The 18,168-nt window shown below is 39.3% G+C and overlaps 6 protein-coding genes across 13 annotated transcripts in view; 3 read left to right on the forward strand and 3 right to left on the reverse strand.

The window, feature by feature from the left end:
- Positions 1–18,168, forward strand: part of LOC117588658 (abscission/NoCut checkpoint regulator) — an 18,745-nt gene continuing 577 nt past the window's right edge. The window contains exons 1-4 of one of the 3 annotated variants that reach the window (XM_034280099.1): positions 1–151; positions 214–473; positions 567–1,044; positions 1,108–1,405. In XM_034280099.1, the coding sequence (XP_034135990.1) occupies positions 104–151; positions 214–473; positions 567–1,044; positions 1,108–1,377 (1,056 nt within the window). In that variant the 5' untranslated portion in view covers positions 1–103 and the 3' untranslated portion in view covers positions 1,378–1,405. Of the gene's footprint in view, positions 152–213; positions 474–544; positions 1,045–1,107; positions 1,476–18,168 lie in introns of those variants that run through there. The other 2 variants (XM_034280098.1, XM_034280100.1) reach the window with 2 other exon arrangements.
- On the reverse strand, positions 1,447–2,783 carry LOC117588655 (glycosyltransferase-like domain-containing protein 1-like). Its single transcript, XM_034280094.1, has 3 exons — positions 2,638–2,783; positions 2,293–2,575; positions 1,447–2,230 (listed from the first exon to the last, which is right to left on the reverse strand). Exons 1-3 carry the CDS (start codon positions 2,720–2,722, stop codon positions 1,462–1,464), a joined length of 1,137 nt encoding a protein of 378 aa, XP_034135985.1. The 5' UTR covers positions 2,723–2,783; the 3' UTR covers positions 1,447–1,461.
- Positions 3,152–4,158, forward strand: LOC117588660 (protein stunted). 2 transcript variants are annotated; one of them, XM_034280103.1, is made up of 4 exons: positions 3,152–3,303; positions 3,417–3,547; positions 3,738–3,779; positions 4,034–4,158. In XM_034280103.1, exons 1-3 carry the CDS (start codon positions 3,272–3,274, stop codon positions 3,749–3,751), a joined length of 177 nt encoding a protein of 58 aa, XP_034135994.1. In that variant the 5' UTR covers positions 3,152–3,271; the 3' UTR covers positions 3,752–3,779; positions 4,034–4,158. The 2 variants fall into 2 exon arrangements, with proteins under 2 accessions (XP_034135994.1, XP_034135993.1); XM_034280102.1 differs by lacking the exon at positions 3,738–3,779.
- LOC117588656 (peptidoglycan-recognition protein LE) lies at positions 4,180–6,370 on the reverse strand. Of its 2 annotated transcripts, XM_034280095.1 has the most exons (6): positions 6,244–6,370; positions 5,852–6,115; positions 5,478–5,777; positions 5,305–5,418; positions 5,175–5,239; positions 4,180–4,666 (listed from the first exon to the last, which is right to left on the reverse strand). In XM_034280095.1, the coding sequence occupies exons 2-6, from the start codon at positions 6,090–6,092 to the stop codon at positions 4,307–4,309; spliced, it is 1,080 nt and encodes a 359-aa protein (XP_034135986.1). In that variant the 5' UTR covers positions 6,093–6,115; positions 6,244–6,370; the 3' UTR covers positions 4,180–4,306. The 2 variants fall into 2 exon arrangements, with proteins under 2 accessions (XP_034135986.1, XP_034135987.1); XM_034280096.1 differs by lacking the exon at positions 6,244–6,370 and having other exon boundaries at positions 5,478–5,793; positions 5,852–5,937.
- Positions 7,067–8,964, forward strand: LOC117588652 (28S ribosomal protein S30, mitochondrial). Its single transcript, XM_034280088.1, has 2 exons — positions 7,067–7,613; positions 7,675–8,964. Exons 1-2 carry the CDS (start codon positions 7,150–7,152, stop codon positions 8,891–8,893), a joined length of 1,683 nt encoding a protein of 560 aa, XP_034135979.1. The 5' UTR covers positions 7,067–7,149; the 3' UTR covers positions 8,894–8,964.
- LOC117588653 (neuronal acetylcholine receptor subunit alpha-7) overlaps positions 15,196–18,168 on the reverse strand; it is a 26,596-nt gene continuing 23,623 nt past the window's right edge. For 3 of the 4 annotated variants that reach the window (XM_034280090.1, XM_034280089.1, XM_034280091.1), the window contains 5 exons: positions 17,818–17,972; positions 17,557–17,673; positions 15,662–15,824; positions 15,390–15,533; positions 15,196–15,331 (listed from right to left, as the gene is read on the reverse strand). In XM_034280090.1, the coding sequence (XP_034135981.1) occupies positions 15,323–15,331; positions 15,390–15,533; positions 15,662–15,824; positions 17,557–17,673; positions 17,818–17,972 (588 nt within the window). In that variant the 3' untranslated portion in view covers positions 15,196–15,322. Of the gene's footprint in view, positions 15,332–15,389; positions 15,534–15,661; positions 15,825–17,555; positions 17,674–17,817; positions 17,973–18,168 lie in introns of those variants that run through there. The other variant, XM_034280092.1, reaches the window with a different exon arrangement.

Here is an 18,168-nt window from a genome sequence, read left to right on the forward strand (position 1 = left end):
ATCGAAAGAACGGAAATTGTAAACATACAAATCATTAGTCTTTGTTTGTATCTTTTCTAAATTACAATTGTATTTCGGCAAGACGTTTTGATTCTTCGCCATCATGAGCTGCTTTGGCTGCAGCCGCAAATATGGATTATTCAGCAAAGAGGCAAGAACTGAATATTTACTTCACAGTCTAGATTCTTGACCAAAATTATTGTGTATTTTTAGTATGGGTGTCCCAACTGCGGCTTCTCCTACTGCTCCAAGTGTCTGAAGCGGCCAATGCCAGTACCTCGGTTCGCAGGAAAGGTGTTGAACGTCTGCTTAATTTGCTACGATAAACTGTCCAAACTGCAGACTAATGTCGATCAGGATAAAGTCATTGACTGCGATGCATTGCCGGGGGAACTTGTTACCAAAATGCGCCTGCCAAACCCCTTAAATGGCTCCACCCGGTTGGAACTCGACAAGGCAGACGAACTCTTCGAGTAAGTACAAGCATATGCACATACATATATCCATATATACACACATAGACGTATGCAATCCCAATGATAAGCTACCGCTACCTTTTACTGCAGCAATGTTTCGCCGCCGGAGGAACTGGCAGTCGTAATGGCGCCCATAAGCCCTAAAGCTCATTCCACAAATGAAGATATTGACGAAAATTTGGATAGTGCCATGGCAAAACGATTGCAGAATCTTAGAAATGTTGATGCAACAGACGATGAAATTCGGGAGCGTCTTTCCAACATAAGCGGCATTCCGCATCACAAGAACTACGACAAAAAGGACATTCTGCTTTCCACGGACCAAAGAAGTGACCAGGACAAAATCAAAGATTTGCTGCATCAGTTCATGGACGAAACAGAGCTGGACCAAAAAGTTGACAACCAACGTAACGATGCAATCTCCGACATTGAACGACGTTTGCGTGCACTGCGGGATAACCCAATCGGTGATGAAGCAGGCGGGGCTGGCGGTGCAGAGCTTTCGACTTTACATACTCCCAGCGATAACGAGGATGATGAAAAGACCTTAACAAATATAATTAAAAAGGTTAACTTGAATTTTCTATTATATTTGTATAATTACCAACATATTTAACACATCATTTAACAGTACGTTGCAGAATCAAGTCTACCAACTGAGAACAGTGGCCGTGATGATGGCGTCGAGGGTGATATGGCCACAGCATACAATAGCAATACTGAGGAGCTGCCCTGGTGTCATATTTGTAACGAGGATGCAGTCTTCCGTTGCCGCGGATGCGATGGCGACTTGTTCTGCTCCCAGTGCTATAGAGAGTACCACGACGATGATGAAGAGTATCGAGCGCATGTTAAAGTCAAGTATGATTTTCCGCCTAAATTTACTGAAAACCACTTCTAGTTCGCTGTTTTGGTGCATTGTTTTTTATGTTTAAGTTTATTTTCACTGCTAAGAATCAAACAAATGTTGCAAAAGCAATAAATATTAATCAAAATCGACAACCGAAATGCCCATTTTATCGAGATATTTAGACACTAAGTGCTCTGCAGAGTACTTTTCAAATGTAAATGACTCGAAGAATTGAACGCGGTGCCTGCGGAAATGTTCTGGACTGCGGCACCAATTGTAAAGCATTTTTATCAGAGACTTTTTCGTGCTGTACAAATTTTGCTTTGGATAGATTTCGGGGTATACCAGCCTATTAGGGGCAATGGGGTAGCAACCGCAGTAGGTAGCTTCTAGCATGGACACACCGTAGAACTCATGGCTTGCCGTCGATATGACTATGTCTCCGGCAAGCAACGACTTTATGTACTCTTCCCGCGATAGGTGCCCGTAGTTAATGAGCTTGGACCCCAGTTTTTCCCGAATTCCCTCAAAAGCCTTTGGCACTTCTTGGTAGCTCTCGCCACAGATGGTAACCTTGAAGTTTGCCTGCCGATTGCTCAACTCGAGAAGGACCTCAACCAGCAGATCTGGGTTTTTGTCGTGCTCCCAACGATGGGGCCAAATTAAATGCAAGCAATCTTGGCCAAGGTTAACATCCGCATTAAGTTTCACATCCACAATGCGACGATTGTTGGTTAAGGCATTAAATTTAATGGGGAAGTAAAGCACCTCACACTTATTTTCAATTTTCTCTCGAATGTTCTTCAGCTTGAAATCCGGCGGAACATTAAGAAAGGGCTGCACGTTGTCCAGAAAAGATGTGCGATTAAAGTTGGAATTAAAGAGTACTATGTCTGCGGCCAAACTGAAAGATGGAAATCACATTATACATAATTACTGCAGAGCAAAACCCCCTGATTAGTTTACCAGGAGAGTATCTCGTTGAAGCCGTACTGGCAGTCGCGCGTTTTCACTTCGCGCACAGGATACACGAGCTGATTTTCATGAAAGTAGACAATCTTTCGACATGCTATCAGGTCGGGACGTACACCTATTAGCTCAGACAAACTAAGAACTGAGCTCGTGAAGAGCACTTTGTAATTGTGATCGGAGGGAATAAGCTGCGAAAAGTAGAGTGCAGAGGTGCGGGCTCGCCAGTGCCACTTTTTTGCCGGTAGGCTGAAAAGTTCATAGTTGGTTAGATTCAGGCCTGCGGTGGTTACGGTAAATATCAGATAGGGGCTGATGGATAAATCTATGTATGAAACGTACACTCCACCAACGTGTCTATTAGCTGCTTATGGCTTCCGCCATAAAATGGCTCTATTATTAATATCTGCGGCTTGACTGAAGACATGTCCAAGCTGCAGGTGGCACAAGGTTAGGTTAATGTTGGTACATATAAATATGTACATGAATATAATGTATGTTACATATATGTATACATATGCATATGAATGTATATTAGTTTTCTTCTCTCAGTGACAATCGATGTTTTTTAACGAATTGATCGATAGTTAAAAATATAGTTGTATCCACCTTTCTCTCCTATAGCCACTAGTTATGCAGTACATACATGGGAAATTTAGCGCACCTGAGTCCTAGGCTTTGTGAATGCCAATGATATATGGTAGTACATCCAGATCCAGATCCAAATACAAAACCTTTATGGAATCGCATGCACCCTGTTTAGTGGGTGCGCAGTTGCAATCGTCAAGCGACTGCTGAAGTTACCTTATTCATGCGTTGACAGGAATACCGTCAATATTATTTACATATCAGAGCGCTCGGTGTGAATGGCTACTACTTTAATAATATCGATATCGAGCATACCACCCAGTCTTCACGCTGATAGCTGAAATTTTATTTCTCTAATAAGAGTCTTTTGCATAAACAATATATCAAAATGACTAACGCCTGGAGAGCCGCTGGAATCACGTAGGGATCCTTGAGTTGCACGCTAAAAAGCAGATGCTTTTCAGTTGCGGCTTACTGTTTTATATCTGAATTGTACATCTTACGTAATTGTTTGATATTTTTCCAAATTGCAGCTACATCCAATACTCGAACATTGCAGCCCGAGTCCTGCGTGAAGCCTTGCGCACGGAGCTGCGTGCAGATGCTGCCAAGCGTGATGCAAGCCATGTGAAGTTCACTCCATGGGCCAACGGCAAGCCAGCTCGTAAGTATTCTCCCACATTTGCAGGCTCTGCAATTTCAGATATTGACGGGACCGCTCGAAACGGCTACTAGAATTACATAATGTAAAGCTATTCGGCAAAGGTAGAACTTGCTGGAGTTGCCCCAATAGACGGGTTATATCAGAAGGGCATCTTACACATTTTGTTGTATTTTTATGTCTATTATTACAGACGAAAAGCTTTAAGTTCGACCAATTTTGGCGCTAGAGACAGGTGGGAGTCAACCCCGAACCCCCAAATAAATGTTTCTTGTTGAATATGTGTAAATCATTTCACTAACATCTAACTTTAAAGTTCAAACAATTTGCGAATTTTGCAATCTAATATACCTTCTCCTCCCATTCCCTTTGGATGTCTAACACAAGTTCGCTGTGACCCCACAAAAGAAGAGTTTAACTAACTGCCACTCGATATGGCACATTTTTGTATGTTAAAATTGCTTTAACTCTTGTTCTCTTTTCGTGCAGCTCGCCAAACTCAGTCGGAATCCTAGAGGACTAGAGGATCAGAAGTACCGATTTGTGAGAGCTGCGGATTCCATAATTCAATTTAAAAATGTACATCAAACTGAAATGTGTTGAATTAAACTATTGAGAAAAGAAAGAAAACAATCTCACTTTCAATGTATAACTTTATTTAACTAAACAATATCAAAACCATAGAAATATTTGTCCGAATCGATCATGTAGAGGCAACGAAAGAGAAGCAACAACAGCCAGCACACATTATATGCAGGAAGACTACTGTTTCTCCTTCTCAATGTTGTAGAAATGTGGCCAGGACTGTATCTCCTCATACAAGCGCCGGCCTGGGCTTTCCGTTGAGTTGCATTGGCAGTGGCAGATGAGTCGATAATCGGGTGCAATGTGGCCATCCTCCACACCGCGGGCCAAAAGATTGCGGCACATGTTCATGGCATCCAGAGTAGGCAATTCTCGCATGAAGCAACCGATGAAACTGATGCCCAATGCGATTCTGTTGTATCCCAATGTGTGCGCACCCACAGCATGCCAGCCGCGTCCCTCGTAGATGTTGCCATCACAACCAATTAAAAAGTTATAAGCAATGTCATTCCATCTCCGCGACTCGATGTGAAAGCACTGAAAATGTGATCAAAAAACACATAACATATTATTATTGCTACAATATTTTGTATTAGAGTTATTATCAAAATTATTAGCAATTTGTAAGCATTTGTAAGCGAACCAATTGGTTTTTTTCTAGTACTGAATTTTTGTGGTACAGTGAAGACAGCTGTCAGCTACTAGCTGAAGTTCTTGATTTACGAAACGTTTCGAAAAGAGATAGAGCTCATTTCTATATTCGCTCAAGCAAATATGAATTAGAATTAGAATTTATCTTTTGTTGCCGATTTAAACATCGTTTCGAGCGAAACAACGACACAAGTATCTTTGGTACGCTTGTGCGTTTTCAAGGCCGTCAAACACGAAACTAAAACATAAGTAACGACAGTGTTCGCCTGTTAATGGCCACCTTTATACGCTATTTTATGTTGCGCTGCTGTGTTTTTGTTAAGCCCTTATTCTATGTTCATATCGTTAACATTCCTAGACATCATTAACTTTGTTGTGCGCCCGTAGAACTCACCTGCATGTCGCGGATAAGTCGCACATTGATGGCGCGCTTCTCGGAACTCTCAGTGGCCGTGTGTACTGTTTGGAAGTTGTATTTAATGTAATAGGTGTACATGCGACAGTTCATATAACGAGTGGCTTACAAATGACAACATATTTAACTGGTCGCTGGAGTACCTCTGGCTTGTCCATTGGGGTTTGGGCCAGCCAGGAATGTCGAGGAATAATGGAACACAGCTCCTTTGGTATTTTGAACTCTGCAAATGATACACATATGTAGTTATGCTGAACTGTGGAAGTGAATGAGAAAGTCTACTTTGGCTATTGATGAATACATCTGAGCAAACTTGCTCCTCGGATTCGTCTTCGTGGTTATGGTTACTGTTTGGTTCAATGTCCGGCACTGGAGCGTCAGTGAGCGATGTTTTTCGACGCTCGTGTCGAGCACGACCCAAGCTGTTGGCTATTATCTGTATGTTGCCATTGATGTTGGTCACATTACCAATATGCACATTTGTGGAGTTACTGATGTTCACATTTCCCACTGTTTGAATGCTGTTGATAGAGTTCATCAGGTCGCGTAGAGTGTCACTGATGTTGGAACGCTTGTTCGCAGCTGTTTGATGATATTTCTAGTCAGTTAATTGTGCAGAGCGACCATTTAAGATGGTCATTTGAGAATCTACTCACTGATGGGAGTGCCCAATGTCATGGTACTGATTTCCTCTCCTGTATTTTGATTATCATCGTCATCATCATTAGTTTCATCCAGGGTGTACTCGCTGTATTCATAGTCTAGGCTGTCTACCACCGATGATTCGGCAATTGATTCAACCTCATCATCATCTGGTGCAGCCTGTGCTGCCAGCCATTGCCGGGTGCGTTCCTCACTGATTGACCTGGACGCAGTGGATATAGGTACGTTGGACATAGCTTTAAGTCTTCCTTGTTTTCCTGTAAATTATGCACAAGTGATGTTCCTCTTTTAGTTTATCAATACTATGTACTTAAAATATATACGCTTCTTCGATAAGTTTCGACTGTCGTCCCGTGTCCATTTTTATGATAAGATAAGGACTCACCTCGCCCTGCACACCATTATGTGGTCCGATTTAATTATATGAGGCACAGAGATAGCAGGATTTTTATGTAAACAAGGCGCTAACTAAAAATACCATAATCTGTATGGGTAAATAGTTCAATACGCCCGCTGGAACAATAACGATAACTTACCCAATAATGGTACTCATGAAATCACTTTTGTTTTGAAACTGCATTTAATGCATTTAATATGTAAAACAAATAATTTAGAGTTATTTTTTGTTGTTGTTTTAATCAGCTGTTCTCAAGTCGCACGTCTTACCTATCGACAGTTCGGTTTACTTAAAAATTTGACTGATATTCGTCTGAGACCGATAATACCTTTTTTTTGAGCACAAACTATTTATGTTCTATATTCCACCAGGGTAATTAGTAAAAAGAACGATTTAGAATTAAGGCACTTAATTAAGAACCAATTTCAGAAGTACCATTAAGGGTTTCATTATAAAAATCAGCCTAGTCGTTTGTCAAAATTGTTTGTCTCTTTTCGATTTTTTTTCACTTCAGCTCTAGTAACTGAAATACTGAAAGTACGAAACACAAACGCCAAGATGCAGTTTTTTTAGTTTTAATGGATTAAATGGTCAACGACACCAACAGCTGATTTATATTAGGAAAACTGTTGTTTGAGAGTTTGACTTATCGTTTCTTTGCTGCTTTAAATCATACTTCACACACTGAATGCTATTCCTGAAGGTCGTTACCTTAGTTAAATCAATTGAAGAATAGTGTAATACGACCATTATGAAATTCGATAAGTCAATTATCGTTAAGTCTAATATCGAGGAGAAAACTAATCGCCATTCGATGTCATAACATAACCTCGAGCAGCAACAATTAATGAATTATTAAATTGTAACACAAACGAAACCTAGGGGCCTGCCAATATGTTAAAGTTAAGTCGTGTGAATCAGTTGCGTGCTTCGTCTCTAAGATTTTTGGCCGCGCAGCCTCAAGCACAAGTCGAGGCAGCGTCTGGGTCTGGGACAAGCAATGAAATCAGTCCCGAACCAGAGTATCCACCAATTCGGGACCTGACATACAAGGCGGTCAAGCGCAGAGAAGCTGGCGATTGGCATGAAGAAATACGTAAAGTACCGACCGTAGAAGAAAAGCTAATTAAAGTGAACATGCCTCGTTATTATGGATACAAAGTGGTCGACTTCAACGACAACAAAATTCCATACAACGCATTGCCGGTAACGCAACATTACACGCGCACAGTGCTGCAAGAGTTGCCGCTACCAACTACCGATGAAGGCCAGAAGTCTGAATCAAGTTTAGATTCTTTCCTACAAGCCGCCCGCAGTGATGTTATTGACGCTCTGGAACTGGCACACGACTTCTACAAGTAAGTAGAAAAACTATTCAATTATTCTAAACTAATTTGAGCTCCCATCAATTCAATGTAGCCACCAGGCGACGCTACCCGACTTTGTGCCCTCTGATGCCGTTACCCGGGAACGCCAGCTGACGCAAATAATTGTAGAGCAGGTTAACAGAGCTTTACAGCAGGTGCTCAGCGCTGATTTTCCGCATCTAAATGATGTCGAGGTGGACTACAATCCGCGGCACGAGGCCTTCTGGGCAGTTGGCGGAGTTGATGCTCCAAAAAATGTGCAAAACTCAAAAAAAGGTCGGGACTGGCAGAAAGACGATGCTAGTGACAGCGTTGACCGATTGGTCCAATACACTGGTTCTCCTTACCTGGCGCTCCGCCATCGTCAGCAGCTGTGTCCATGGATGACCGAAACGGAAAGTGAAAATATAGAACTGGCCCGACAGCTGCCACGCTTTAACCATGATGCCCGTACCTTGGGCTACAGAACCACCTACCAGCATGCAGTTAATGTGCCCGGCTACTGGCCGAGTGCTAGCGGGCCCAACTTTGGTTTACTATCGTTTCAATCGCGAGCTTCCCTCCAGATGCGTCACAAGGCATATGGGGATGCCGACTTTCAGGAAGCTCTAAATGCCCTGGCTATTAAGTCTTCATACGCATGGCTGTTGGCGCAGGCCACTTACAACGGGTTCAATACCTATAACGACCTCACCTACCCCATGAACACCCAAACTGTGATCACAAATGGTCGCGAATGGAGTTTCTACGAGTACCAGCTCAACACGTTGCTTCTGCACGGCAACCAAGTGGACGAAAATCCCCGAGTGAACAGCTGTCGAGGCACACCGCCTCTTCCCCTCTACGCAGAGATATCAGAAAAAGGAAAGTGTGTGGACTTCAATGATGCCACGCTAAAGCAGCTGCTCAGAGTGTATACAAACGTCCCGAAGGTTGAGCGCGCTGCCAACGAGCTCCATCCGTATGTGACAGCTCGCACCACTGACTATGATAATGCACAACAGCGCGATTTTATTGAGAAAACTTTTAAGCATTTGTCTTCAAAGCGACCCCGTCATCTTGAGCTGCCCGAGATTTACTTGTGGGAGAAGTTGTACAAGATTGACCATAAGACTCGCGCCATGGAGGCGAAACGACGCTTCTTTGAGCTGGACATAAACCCATGGCGGCGAACACTTGATACCCACGACAAAGAGTACGTTCCACGGGCGGTGCGACCGGGCGGACGTAAGAATCGCGAAGGTCGTTTTAAGAAAACTTTCTACCCCTAAATGGTTCCAGGAAATTCGAGTATGTTTTTTTTTTTTTCAATAAATCAAACGATTTTTGTTATACAAACCTCGGAAAGAGTCGTATTTATAATCTTGTAGATGATACACAGTCAGACATTTTCAGGGCTTCTATATCACAAGTGCTTGTAAAAGTTTATTCCCGTCGCATGGACTCGTCAGGTTAAAATAAAGAATTGAAAATGTATCTTTAACTTTGTTTAATTTATTTCAAAAATTCTTTCATAAATGTGGGCTCCCCAAGTCTATGAGGCATTTCTTTAATAATTTAATTATAAGCATTGTTCCTTAGCAATATCTTAAAGTATTTAATTAATTAATACTCTGCATCGCCTAACGTTGAAGGCTGCCGGCAGTCCGTGATCCAATGACCTTTTATGTTGTTATTTTCCTTGGGGATGCCCTGAACCAGTCCTTCTTTCAGCTCGTCTCTGCTGCTCATAGGTTTATTTGCGGGGCAAACCTCTCATCAGCTAATCACCTAATCGATTATGGTTTTTATTTGTAGAAAGAAAACATAAATATGCTTTAAAGGACTAAAAGATATCAGTGCCGAGGCAGATATTTTTATTTTGTTTTAGTTAATTCAATATTATAACTTTTATTTATATTATATATAATAATATAAAATTATATTATTAATTTTCACTGCTTAAAACATGATCAATCATTATATTTTGTTATGCATTTATTTTATTTACCAAGTTAACATTGTTTTGCCGTTGAGTAGTTTTTCAATTTAAGAGTTTTCTTATGAGTTAGTTTTAGGTTTCACACCTCTCAATACTTACATTTGTTTATAAAGTCTTAGTGTACATTGTTATCTTTCGGCTGTTTTGTGTGTGCAATTCTCCTGTATTTCATGTTGACTCGCGATTCGATTCGCTTCCTATTTTCATGTAGTCTCCATTTGTTTTTATTGTTTTAAATGGTTTAACTAAGATACTTCACATTTGTATGCATTTGCTGGTATGTATATTGTATATCAGTATTTGTCTTTATTATCGTACAACCATTTATTTTATGTATTTATCATTGTTCATTATATGTATATAATTAATACAAAATAAAGGGAAATAGAAAATTAAGGAAATACAAAGGATCATTGATTTCAAAACTCAAAGCATAGACCCGGGATATTCATTTATTGTCTTTCACCAGAAATTACATATACTCGTTTGTAAGTAATGCTAAAAACTCGTATCCTCTTAAATTCAATTTAAAATATCAGTGAACATATGTGTGTACCTTTCTGCAGACAGAAACTTTCATCTTCACATCTTAATTAATAATAAATTGAAGATTTAATTGAGTCAATTATGGAGCAGTGTAGAAAACAAAATTTGTTTTACATTGAATTACGTACAAACAAGTTTAAATAAAGATCTCAACGTACGTACATACATATTTACATATACATTTGGCACACACGTACAAATATGCATACATATGTCAAATAAAGGTATACAAGTTATGACACGTTCGAGCGCGTCTCACAAGGTTCCTTTTTGTCTACATCTACAGCTGTTTCTTCCATCTCTATGATTCTTCGTTTTCGGGTTTCTCCCAACTTTGAAATTTAAAATGCCACAGATTGCGGTGTGAAATTGTTTAAAAACACGTGAAACACTTTGATATCACAGAAACCTGGATACAATTACGATTCCCTAGCTCTTTCCCTGTGATCTAGGCGACAAATAAGACGGACGGACAGACATACTATATGGAATCAGCCAGATCTGTGCGTTAAACATAAGTATACTTATCCCTAGTCTCTTCGAGTGCCAAGCATATAAATGTAACTGAATTGGGCTAATCAAAATCCCGTACTAATTAAAAAATTCCTGGTTCTATTTTGCCTTCTGACCAGCAGAAACCTTTGCGAAAGACCCATTTTCAGATCTGTATTTTTTTCCCCTTTTGTGTCGTATGCTACACCTCAAATTATATCTAGATATGCGTAGTCTCCACTTTTAAAAAAATTGCCAAGGAAATTTAAGCAGCAGGTAAACTGTACATATGCATGGCATTTTTTTTTTACATATGTATTTATGTATGTCCCTGTATATTTTAAAAATCGTTATGTTTTGATCCAAATTGTGGTTTACATCTACGTATTTAAATCAATTCTGCAGTTAAAGGTGTGTCATTGGCGTTTCCACACCCTTGTGGTTAATGGTTTTGTAAACGCAACAATTTGAATTTATCTTTTATGGATAGGAATATTGTTTAACTGTTACCGCATAACTATGGTAATAACATAGAAAAGTGTCGCACAAATTGGTATTGCACATAAACTAAGAGTAAAAAAATGTATATTTTTCTGTAACACAATTTTGTGTGGATTTGTATCCTGCGGCAGCTCTTTTTTGAACATTTTTGCGCGAGGTAGCGTCGCTAAAAATCGATCTAGAAGCCAATCGGGTCCGCTTTCACACCTAGATCAAGAAATATTCAAAGATCTAGGAAACAACAAATTCATGGATATATTTTTTAAAAGCCAAAGTTAAGTAGAAAAAGCACTAAAAAAATAAAAGTATGGGTTAGAAATGTTTCTGTATATAATGAAAACAGCCAATAAATTGTACCAAATAATGAATCATCCGTGGCATATGTTACTTTTTATTCTACCTGAAAGATGTGGTAAGTATGTGAATTAATGTGTCTCTTTCAATTCCTCGTGATGTGTAAAGAAATTCGGGTTTGCCGTCGGCGTCGACGAAGTTACTACAAGTGTGTGGGAAAACGTGAGACGCTTACCATCTCTGGCAATGCAAGCATGTGTTGACATAACAAAATATCTGAAGAATTAAGTCCTATATTTAATAAATACTTACTGAAAAGGCAATTTCTGATTTTGTATGATTCCATTTCCGTGGTCTAAGCGAGGTCTTAGGGCTCACGCACAAACTAGCTAAAAGCGGGGCTGAAACAGCACTCTGATAAAAGCAAACATGGCTTGATCAATGGCAGAGCTTTCACTCCAGCTCAGCATGGTTTGAATGTACGCCACTTGCCCCGCTTTCAATCCCGCTTCCAGCTAGTGTGAGCTCGAGCCCTGCCTGGCTGTACAATGCTCTGGTGGCTTATACTTACGTTTGGGAATATTGGGAACTTGGGAATATTAATGAATAATATTAAAGTAGTAATTAAAAACTAAAGTAATGGTCTGTGCAGGTTTGAGAAGTTATAATGCACCGCTTTAAAACAAAAAAAATATGTTAAAATATTTGTAACAGAATAGTTTTGTACTCCTCCATTATCCGCTAATGCTGTTGAAGAATGATGGCCAAGATGCATACATTTCAAACAAAATCCATGAGAGAACAAAATCCAAACTCAAACGTAATTTCTACAAGTTATATTCGCAAGTCTCTCGAAGAGCGAAATGTGAGAGAACTTTCGGCAAGAAGCTTTAAAGCGAAGCTCTACGAGTACTCGCTGCCACTAGACGACGCAAAAAGCTTCGTTGATGCGACAGCTTTAGCATCCACTAACGGCAACACCAAAGGCAACGGTCACATGTCTCTCTCACTTTGGCTTGCTAACACTTAAAGTTACAGGAATTGGATTTCAAATTGTTATAATCGTTTATTTTTATCGTGCTAATTAGTAGTTTTTAGTTTTTGGTTTTTAGTTTTTGGTTTTAGTTTTACCGAATTATTGATTTATATGCTCTGTGGTATCTAAGTCTTTGTTTTTTTTTTATAATTAAGGAAGACTTTTGCTTGAAAGTGGCAACTTTTCTGCATGGCCAGTTATGCACGAGTATGTAGTCGCAAGTGTGTGTATGGGTGTACGAGCGCGAATGTGACTCCTTGGAGCACACTTTGGATTTGTTTTTATTTGCAACTGTTTAATAGATTAGAGATTATACGAATATACAAAAGCTTTAAGTACCTACAATATGCCTTGATTTAGTTCATTGATTTGATTTTTGTATGCATGCAAGTAGTTTCACGACTATATTGTCGTACATACAATATATGTAAATGTGTATGCATGCTTAGAATGCAAGTAGCACATACAATCACTTATCGCTTGTAAATATATACACACACACACACACACACACACACACACACACACGCACACATGCATATGTATGTATGCACGATTCTCGTCGCACACAGCTACACAGCTACACATCTATGAAAATGCCTTCTCCTCCATACGCAAATCGTTTATATTGATCGATTCTTAGTATATATGTATATTGTATATATATGTACATACATATTTGGTAAAAAGAAACATGTCAATGTGACACAATTAATGATAACCCGTTTATAGCGCAATATTTTGATCGGTTGAACAGATGGCGGAGTTTTGCCATCGATATCATCATCTGATGAATGTGATCTTACATCTTACAACGCCACGTAAGGGGAAGCGATACTCGCATAATTACTGCTAAGTATTTTATATGCTAACACAATTTTGTTTTGGCTATTAATGTTGGAGTCGCAGACGCTTGAAAAAAATATTTCTCCTATTGTTACCTGTTTATTTCTCATTTGATAAAATTCGTGGAGTTTAGTTTCTTTATTTTTACGCTATGCACGAATTTTTGTTAACTCTTTGCTGTTTTAAAGTTCTTTGTTTTCGTTTTTTTTTTTTGTTTTTAAAAATCTTTATGACTAGCTGATAACTATGATACTATGTGTGTATGTATGCATGTATGTATGTAGGTGTTTAAGAGTGTTATGTAAATATCTATAATTCGTTTTTATATATGTCCGAGTATGTATATTTTCCTATCCTTCGCTCTATATTTGTGATATACATACATATGTACGCGGATACATACTTCTGTATGTATTTACATGTGTATTTATGTATGTATGTATAATCGTTTAGTTTGGTTCATATTGGGGTTTTTGTTTTTAAGTAAACTTTACTCTCTATACTACGCCTTTTGTTTCCATTGCTTTTCATTTGAATTTAAAAATAGTTAACTTTATACTTTGTTTTCAACATTTTCCACGTTTATACCTCCTTTTCTTTTGCTATTTTGTTGCTTTCTTATTTCTCGTATCCCTTTTACATGTCCTTAAAAATAATCTCAATTTTCACATTGTTTTAAATCTTGATTTTTTTAAACCAGCATATTATGTACCGCCTCAAAATATGTTCCTATTTGAAATGCAAGCAGTGCACATGTACGTACAATACACTAGAGCGTACATACTCGTATTTAAGCATCTATTTTTTATTTATTTTGTTAGGAATGTTGCATGGGAATAGCAACTCTTGGTCTTCCATCTAATCGTATTCGCAAAGCCGAATACTCTGGCCAGACTGAAAGTGCATATGTACATTGTACATCATGTATGCATGATCGCATCAGAAAGTTACATACGTACAAATGTATGTATCTATGTATGTATGTATGTATGTATGTTTATGCATTTGAATGAAATTCTTGTACGCATATTTTGGTTTGATTTGTCAATTACTTTGATAAAGGGTCTATTCTCATAGCTTACTTTTGCTTATCTTTTCAATGCGTTCTGCATATGGATCGACAGTAGGTATATTATTTAATTTCTGATTATTTTCACATTATTAATCGATTCAATGGATTTATGAGAGTGGCACCCAGCATGCCATATTCTTTTTGTATTCCATTTTCATTTATTCTTTTCTCACTTTGAATTTATTGTGACTGGTTAACGTTTTTGTTTTTGTTTGTTTGTTTGTTTTTTAATACATTTTTCTATCACAGCAACATATTTGTATACACTATTTTATTTATCAAAATTCAAAATTCAAAATTTAGAAATACTCGTACATATGACAAAAAGCATGAAAAAGTACACAAATATCAAAAAATGAATTTAGCTGTAGTCAACTTTGAAACTGAGAGTGAGGGGAGAACCAATTTGTCGTTAACACAATTCAACATATGTACGGGTACGGGTACGGGTACGGGTACGGGTACGGGTACGGGTACGGGTACGGGTACGGGTACGGGTACGGGTACGGTTAGGTATGTACATAAGTACATACTTGTGCACATGTACATACGAGTATTAGTTTTATTATCCATACAAAATACACATATACACTTTGTATATACAAGTATGTATGTACTTTTCAGATTTCACTTTAAGAGCTGCCGATACATCTATCGAAAATGTAAACAGGAAGACCAAAGGATCAACTGATTGGATGCCGAAGGAATGTCAGTTTAAAAAGCGTGTGCTCGTGCACACCCAGTTCACCTAGGTTCATGCACAAATATGTGGGTGTGTATGTCTGTTCTTTTGATTTCTTCTTTTTCGCACATTTAAAAAAATTAAATGTTCGAATGCTAGTCCGTATCACACGAACAAGCCACTGTAGACAGTCGTGCTCTGCCTCCTCGAACGTTTTCTGCCACCCATCCTCCTTAGCCAGCGTCCGTTCTTACGGGAACTGCAATTAAGATCGTTAAATAATATACAAAAATTGCGTATTAAACTGGCACACTTACGATGAAATGTGGTGCTGAGAATAAAACGGCCAGGGTTGCAATAATGGTGAACAGCGTGAAAATAATAAGGCACAATCGATCCACGACCATAGCAGCGAATTTCCAGTCTCGTGTTATGTCGCCAGTCTCGTCCTCTTTTTTCAGCTAATGGATGAAACAAAAATTGAAGCAATTCAATGGGAATATATGGGAACTCTCTATAGCTCTGGAATGTCAGCTTCAATTTAAATGTTAACCTCCTTGTACTCCTTCTTGTAGAAAGGGACTCTTACCTGATCGGTTATCCAGCGTAGTTCCTTCAGTATCAGCGCCAGCTCATATTCCGCCGATGAGCTCAGACAGGTGTGGGAGATGGCCTCATGCATGCGGGCCTCAGCAACAGCAGCCACCGGTCCGACTGGGCCCACGGGTCCAACGCCGCTGTCATCGCCCTGCCTGTTGGACACGTTGGATAGGTGCATAAATACCCAGAAGTATTCCAATCACTCAAGAAACCCTCCACCTAAATCCGGCAGATACCAAAGTACCAAAAGGCCACTTTATCTCTTTAAAATAAATGACTTATAGCCGCCATATGGAAATCAGAATAACATTAAATAATAAACATCAAACCCTGAGTACCGGGTCTAGGCAAAGGCTATAAAATACCAAGATGTTGCGTGATCGAACAAAGAGATGTTTATACCCGGGAGCGAAATTATACCCGGTACTCGGAGAGTAAAAGGGGTATATTCAATTTGTGCTCGAAAGGGGATGTACAATAACACACGGAAGGAAACGTTTCCGACCCCATAAAGTATTATCTTGACTGCTCTGATATCCAACTGAGTTAACGCAGAATCGTAGAGAATTCCCATGTGTAGCAGTTTCAGGATCAGATCAGATTAGGATGCAGTGCCTACCCCACGAATTTGAATCTCACCTCTCAGCCATTCAAAAGTTATAAGTATTCCACTAAGCACATCGAGCTTTATTTTAAATATATTTTTAAATAAAAACATATGAAAAACATGACACATGCGGGCAAAAACACACAACACTGACAAATATGTTACTAACCTATAATTTTACATACCTGATCTGTGATTTTCTATCATTACAATTTTAACTTTTTGTTCATCAATCATATTATCCCGTCTGAACTTGATCTGATTCTTATAGTCGTGAACTAGTTTTCAACTGACATTGTCTAGAATCGACCCTAGTCTTCAACTGAAATCATCATGAAATGACTCTCATAGTGAACTCTCGTCTTGAACATCTACATCAATGGCCGGCACGACTACGTTCACATGTTTTGCAGTGCGTTTGTGTGCGTAAAAAGGAACAAAACACGAGTGAAAATTGTTATTTTTTTGTATTATTGCCTTGCACTGTTGTACACTGTACACTGTACACTGTACGTGTAGCGGCAGCTCAGTAGCGGAACACTTTCCTATGCTTATGAGATACGGCTGTGCCGTCCATTGATCTACATTCATCTACATACACATCTTAAAACATTATCTATAGTTTTCCGACCGCCATAAGTACTGTAAAATATATAACAATATACTGTGTTCTACTGTATGGTTTGTGTTGTGAGCGAGGAGTCATTCGTCTCGTCGTAGTTGAGAAAAGAGAGAGAGAGATAAGATCTTGATTCTAATGATTCACAAGTTAAATCTGTTTGAATATTATAGATGCATCTGTCATCTACATCTACCTCTCCTTTTTAACCCGTTTTTCGAAGAGTAAAATTATTTGTGCTCAAAGTGGATGTATGTAACGCACAGAAGGAAACGTTTCCGACCACAAAAAGTATTATATTCTTGATCTCTGTCTGTCCGTCCGTTCGTCCGTCTGTCCGCCTGTTCCTCCCGATAAGCGAGCTACAGAAACCTGCTGTGATATCACACAGTTACAAGTGTGTTTCGAAAATTCGCCTTCTATCCACACAAGAGACGAAACCAAAAACGCAGTTCCGTAGATCATGGATATATATATATCAGATCTTCGACTTTGGATCAGATTGGGAATAAAGAAAATGAATGAGGGCCACCCCTCCAGCGGCACGGCATTTGCTTGCTTATTCTCTCTCGCTCGCACATTCTGAGTGGTGCAGTGTTTTCAAGTGGTAGTATTGGTAGATTTAATTATCCAGTCCAGGTCTGTGGAAAGAACTCACCTGTACATGGTCCTGTAATATGTCGGCTGGTGCGCCAGCGTGGAGCCGGCACATCGATGATTACAGCGAAAATCATCGTCTATGTCAAGGACATTTGCGAGCAGCGACTTCGAGGATCTAGATTTGCGTTGAAACCACAGAGAATAGTTAGGAACTGACGGAACTTCACAAGATATTGGGATAAGTAATTATGCGGTTGAAGTGTAGAAGAGTGGAAGAGTGGAAGAGTGGAAATGTTAGTGGAAGACAGCCGACGGTTACCTTTCCTTGAGCTCAACGTTTTGTATATGTTGCTTTTTGTCGCCTGCAGTTGACGGGCCCGCTGAGGAGGGCGGTGGCGGACATTCGTATCCAACCTGTCCGGGTCTTTGCATGCGCAATATGCAAGGTAACCAATAAAGGAATATTACTCTTATCTGTGTGTGCGAGTTCGACAGAGAGACGGAGTGTTTGGGTAATGCGGTTAAAAATAATAGCAATAAGTATTTCAAAGGGTTTTCCAATTTGATCGATTTCGTTTGAATTTAATTGTATTTTTTTGTTTATGATTCAGAATTATGTTAATGTCAGTTTATTTTTGGTTTCGGCGCAGTTTTTATTTATTTTGTTTCC

This window comes from Drosophila guanche, unplaced genomic scaffold (genome assembly GCF_900245975.1).
Source record: "Drosophila guanche unplaced genomic scaffold, DGUA_6, whole genome shotgun sequence".
Lineage (NCBI taxonomy): Eukaryota > Metazoa > Arthropoda > Insecta > Diptera > Drosophilidae > Drosophila > Drosophila guanche.

Bases quoted from the DNA above. Each gene is read 5' to 3' on its own strand.
- LOC117588655 (XM_034280094.1), bottom strand. From the start codon at position 2,722: ATGTCTTCAGTCAAGCCGCAGATATTAATAATAGAGCCATTTTATGGC. The intron at 2,576-2,637 runs GTACGTTTCATA...TAACCACCGCAG, and splicing joins AATAGACACGTTGGTGGAGT to GCCTGAATCTAACCAACTAT. The intron at 2,231-2,292 runs GTAAACTAATCA...TCCATCTTTCAG, and splicing joins TTCAACGAGATACTCTCCTG to TTTGGCCGCAGACATAGTAC.
- LOC117588660 (XM_034280102.1), top strand. From the start codon at position 3,272: ATGACTAACGCCTGGAGAGCCGCTGGAATCAC. The intron at 3,304-3,416 runs GTAGGGATCCTT...TCCAAATTGCAG, and splicing joins TGGAGAGCCGCTGGAATCAC to CTACATCCAATACTCGAACA. The intron at 3,548-4,033 runs GTAAGTATTCTC...CTTTTCGTGCAG, and splicing joins GGCCAACGGCAAGCCAGCTC to CTCGCCAAACTCAGTCGGAA.
- LOC117588656 (XM_034280095.1), bottom strand. From the start codon at position 6,092: ATGTCCAACGTACCTATATCCACTGCGTCCAGGTCAATCAGTGAGGAA. The intron at 5,778-5,851 runs GTGAGTAGATTC...ATCATCAAACAG, and splicing joins GACATTGGGCACTCCCATCA to CTGCGAACAAGCGTTCCAAC. The intron at 4,667-5,174 runs GTGAGTTCTACG...TCACATTTTCAG, and splicing joins GACTTATCCGCGACATGCAG to TGCTTTCACATCGAGTCGCG.
- LOC117588652 (XM_034280088.1), top strand. From the start codon at position 7,150: ATGTTAAAGTTAAGTCGTGTGAATCAGTTGCGTGCTTCGTCTCTAAGA. The intron at 7,614-7,674 runs GTAAGTAGAAAA...AATTCAATGTAG, and splicing joins CTGGCACACGACTTCTACAA to CCACCAGGCGACGCTACCCG.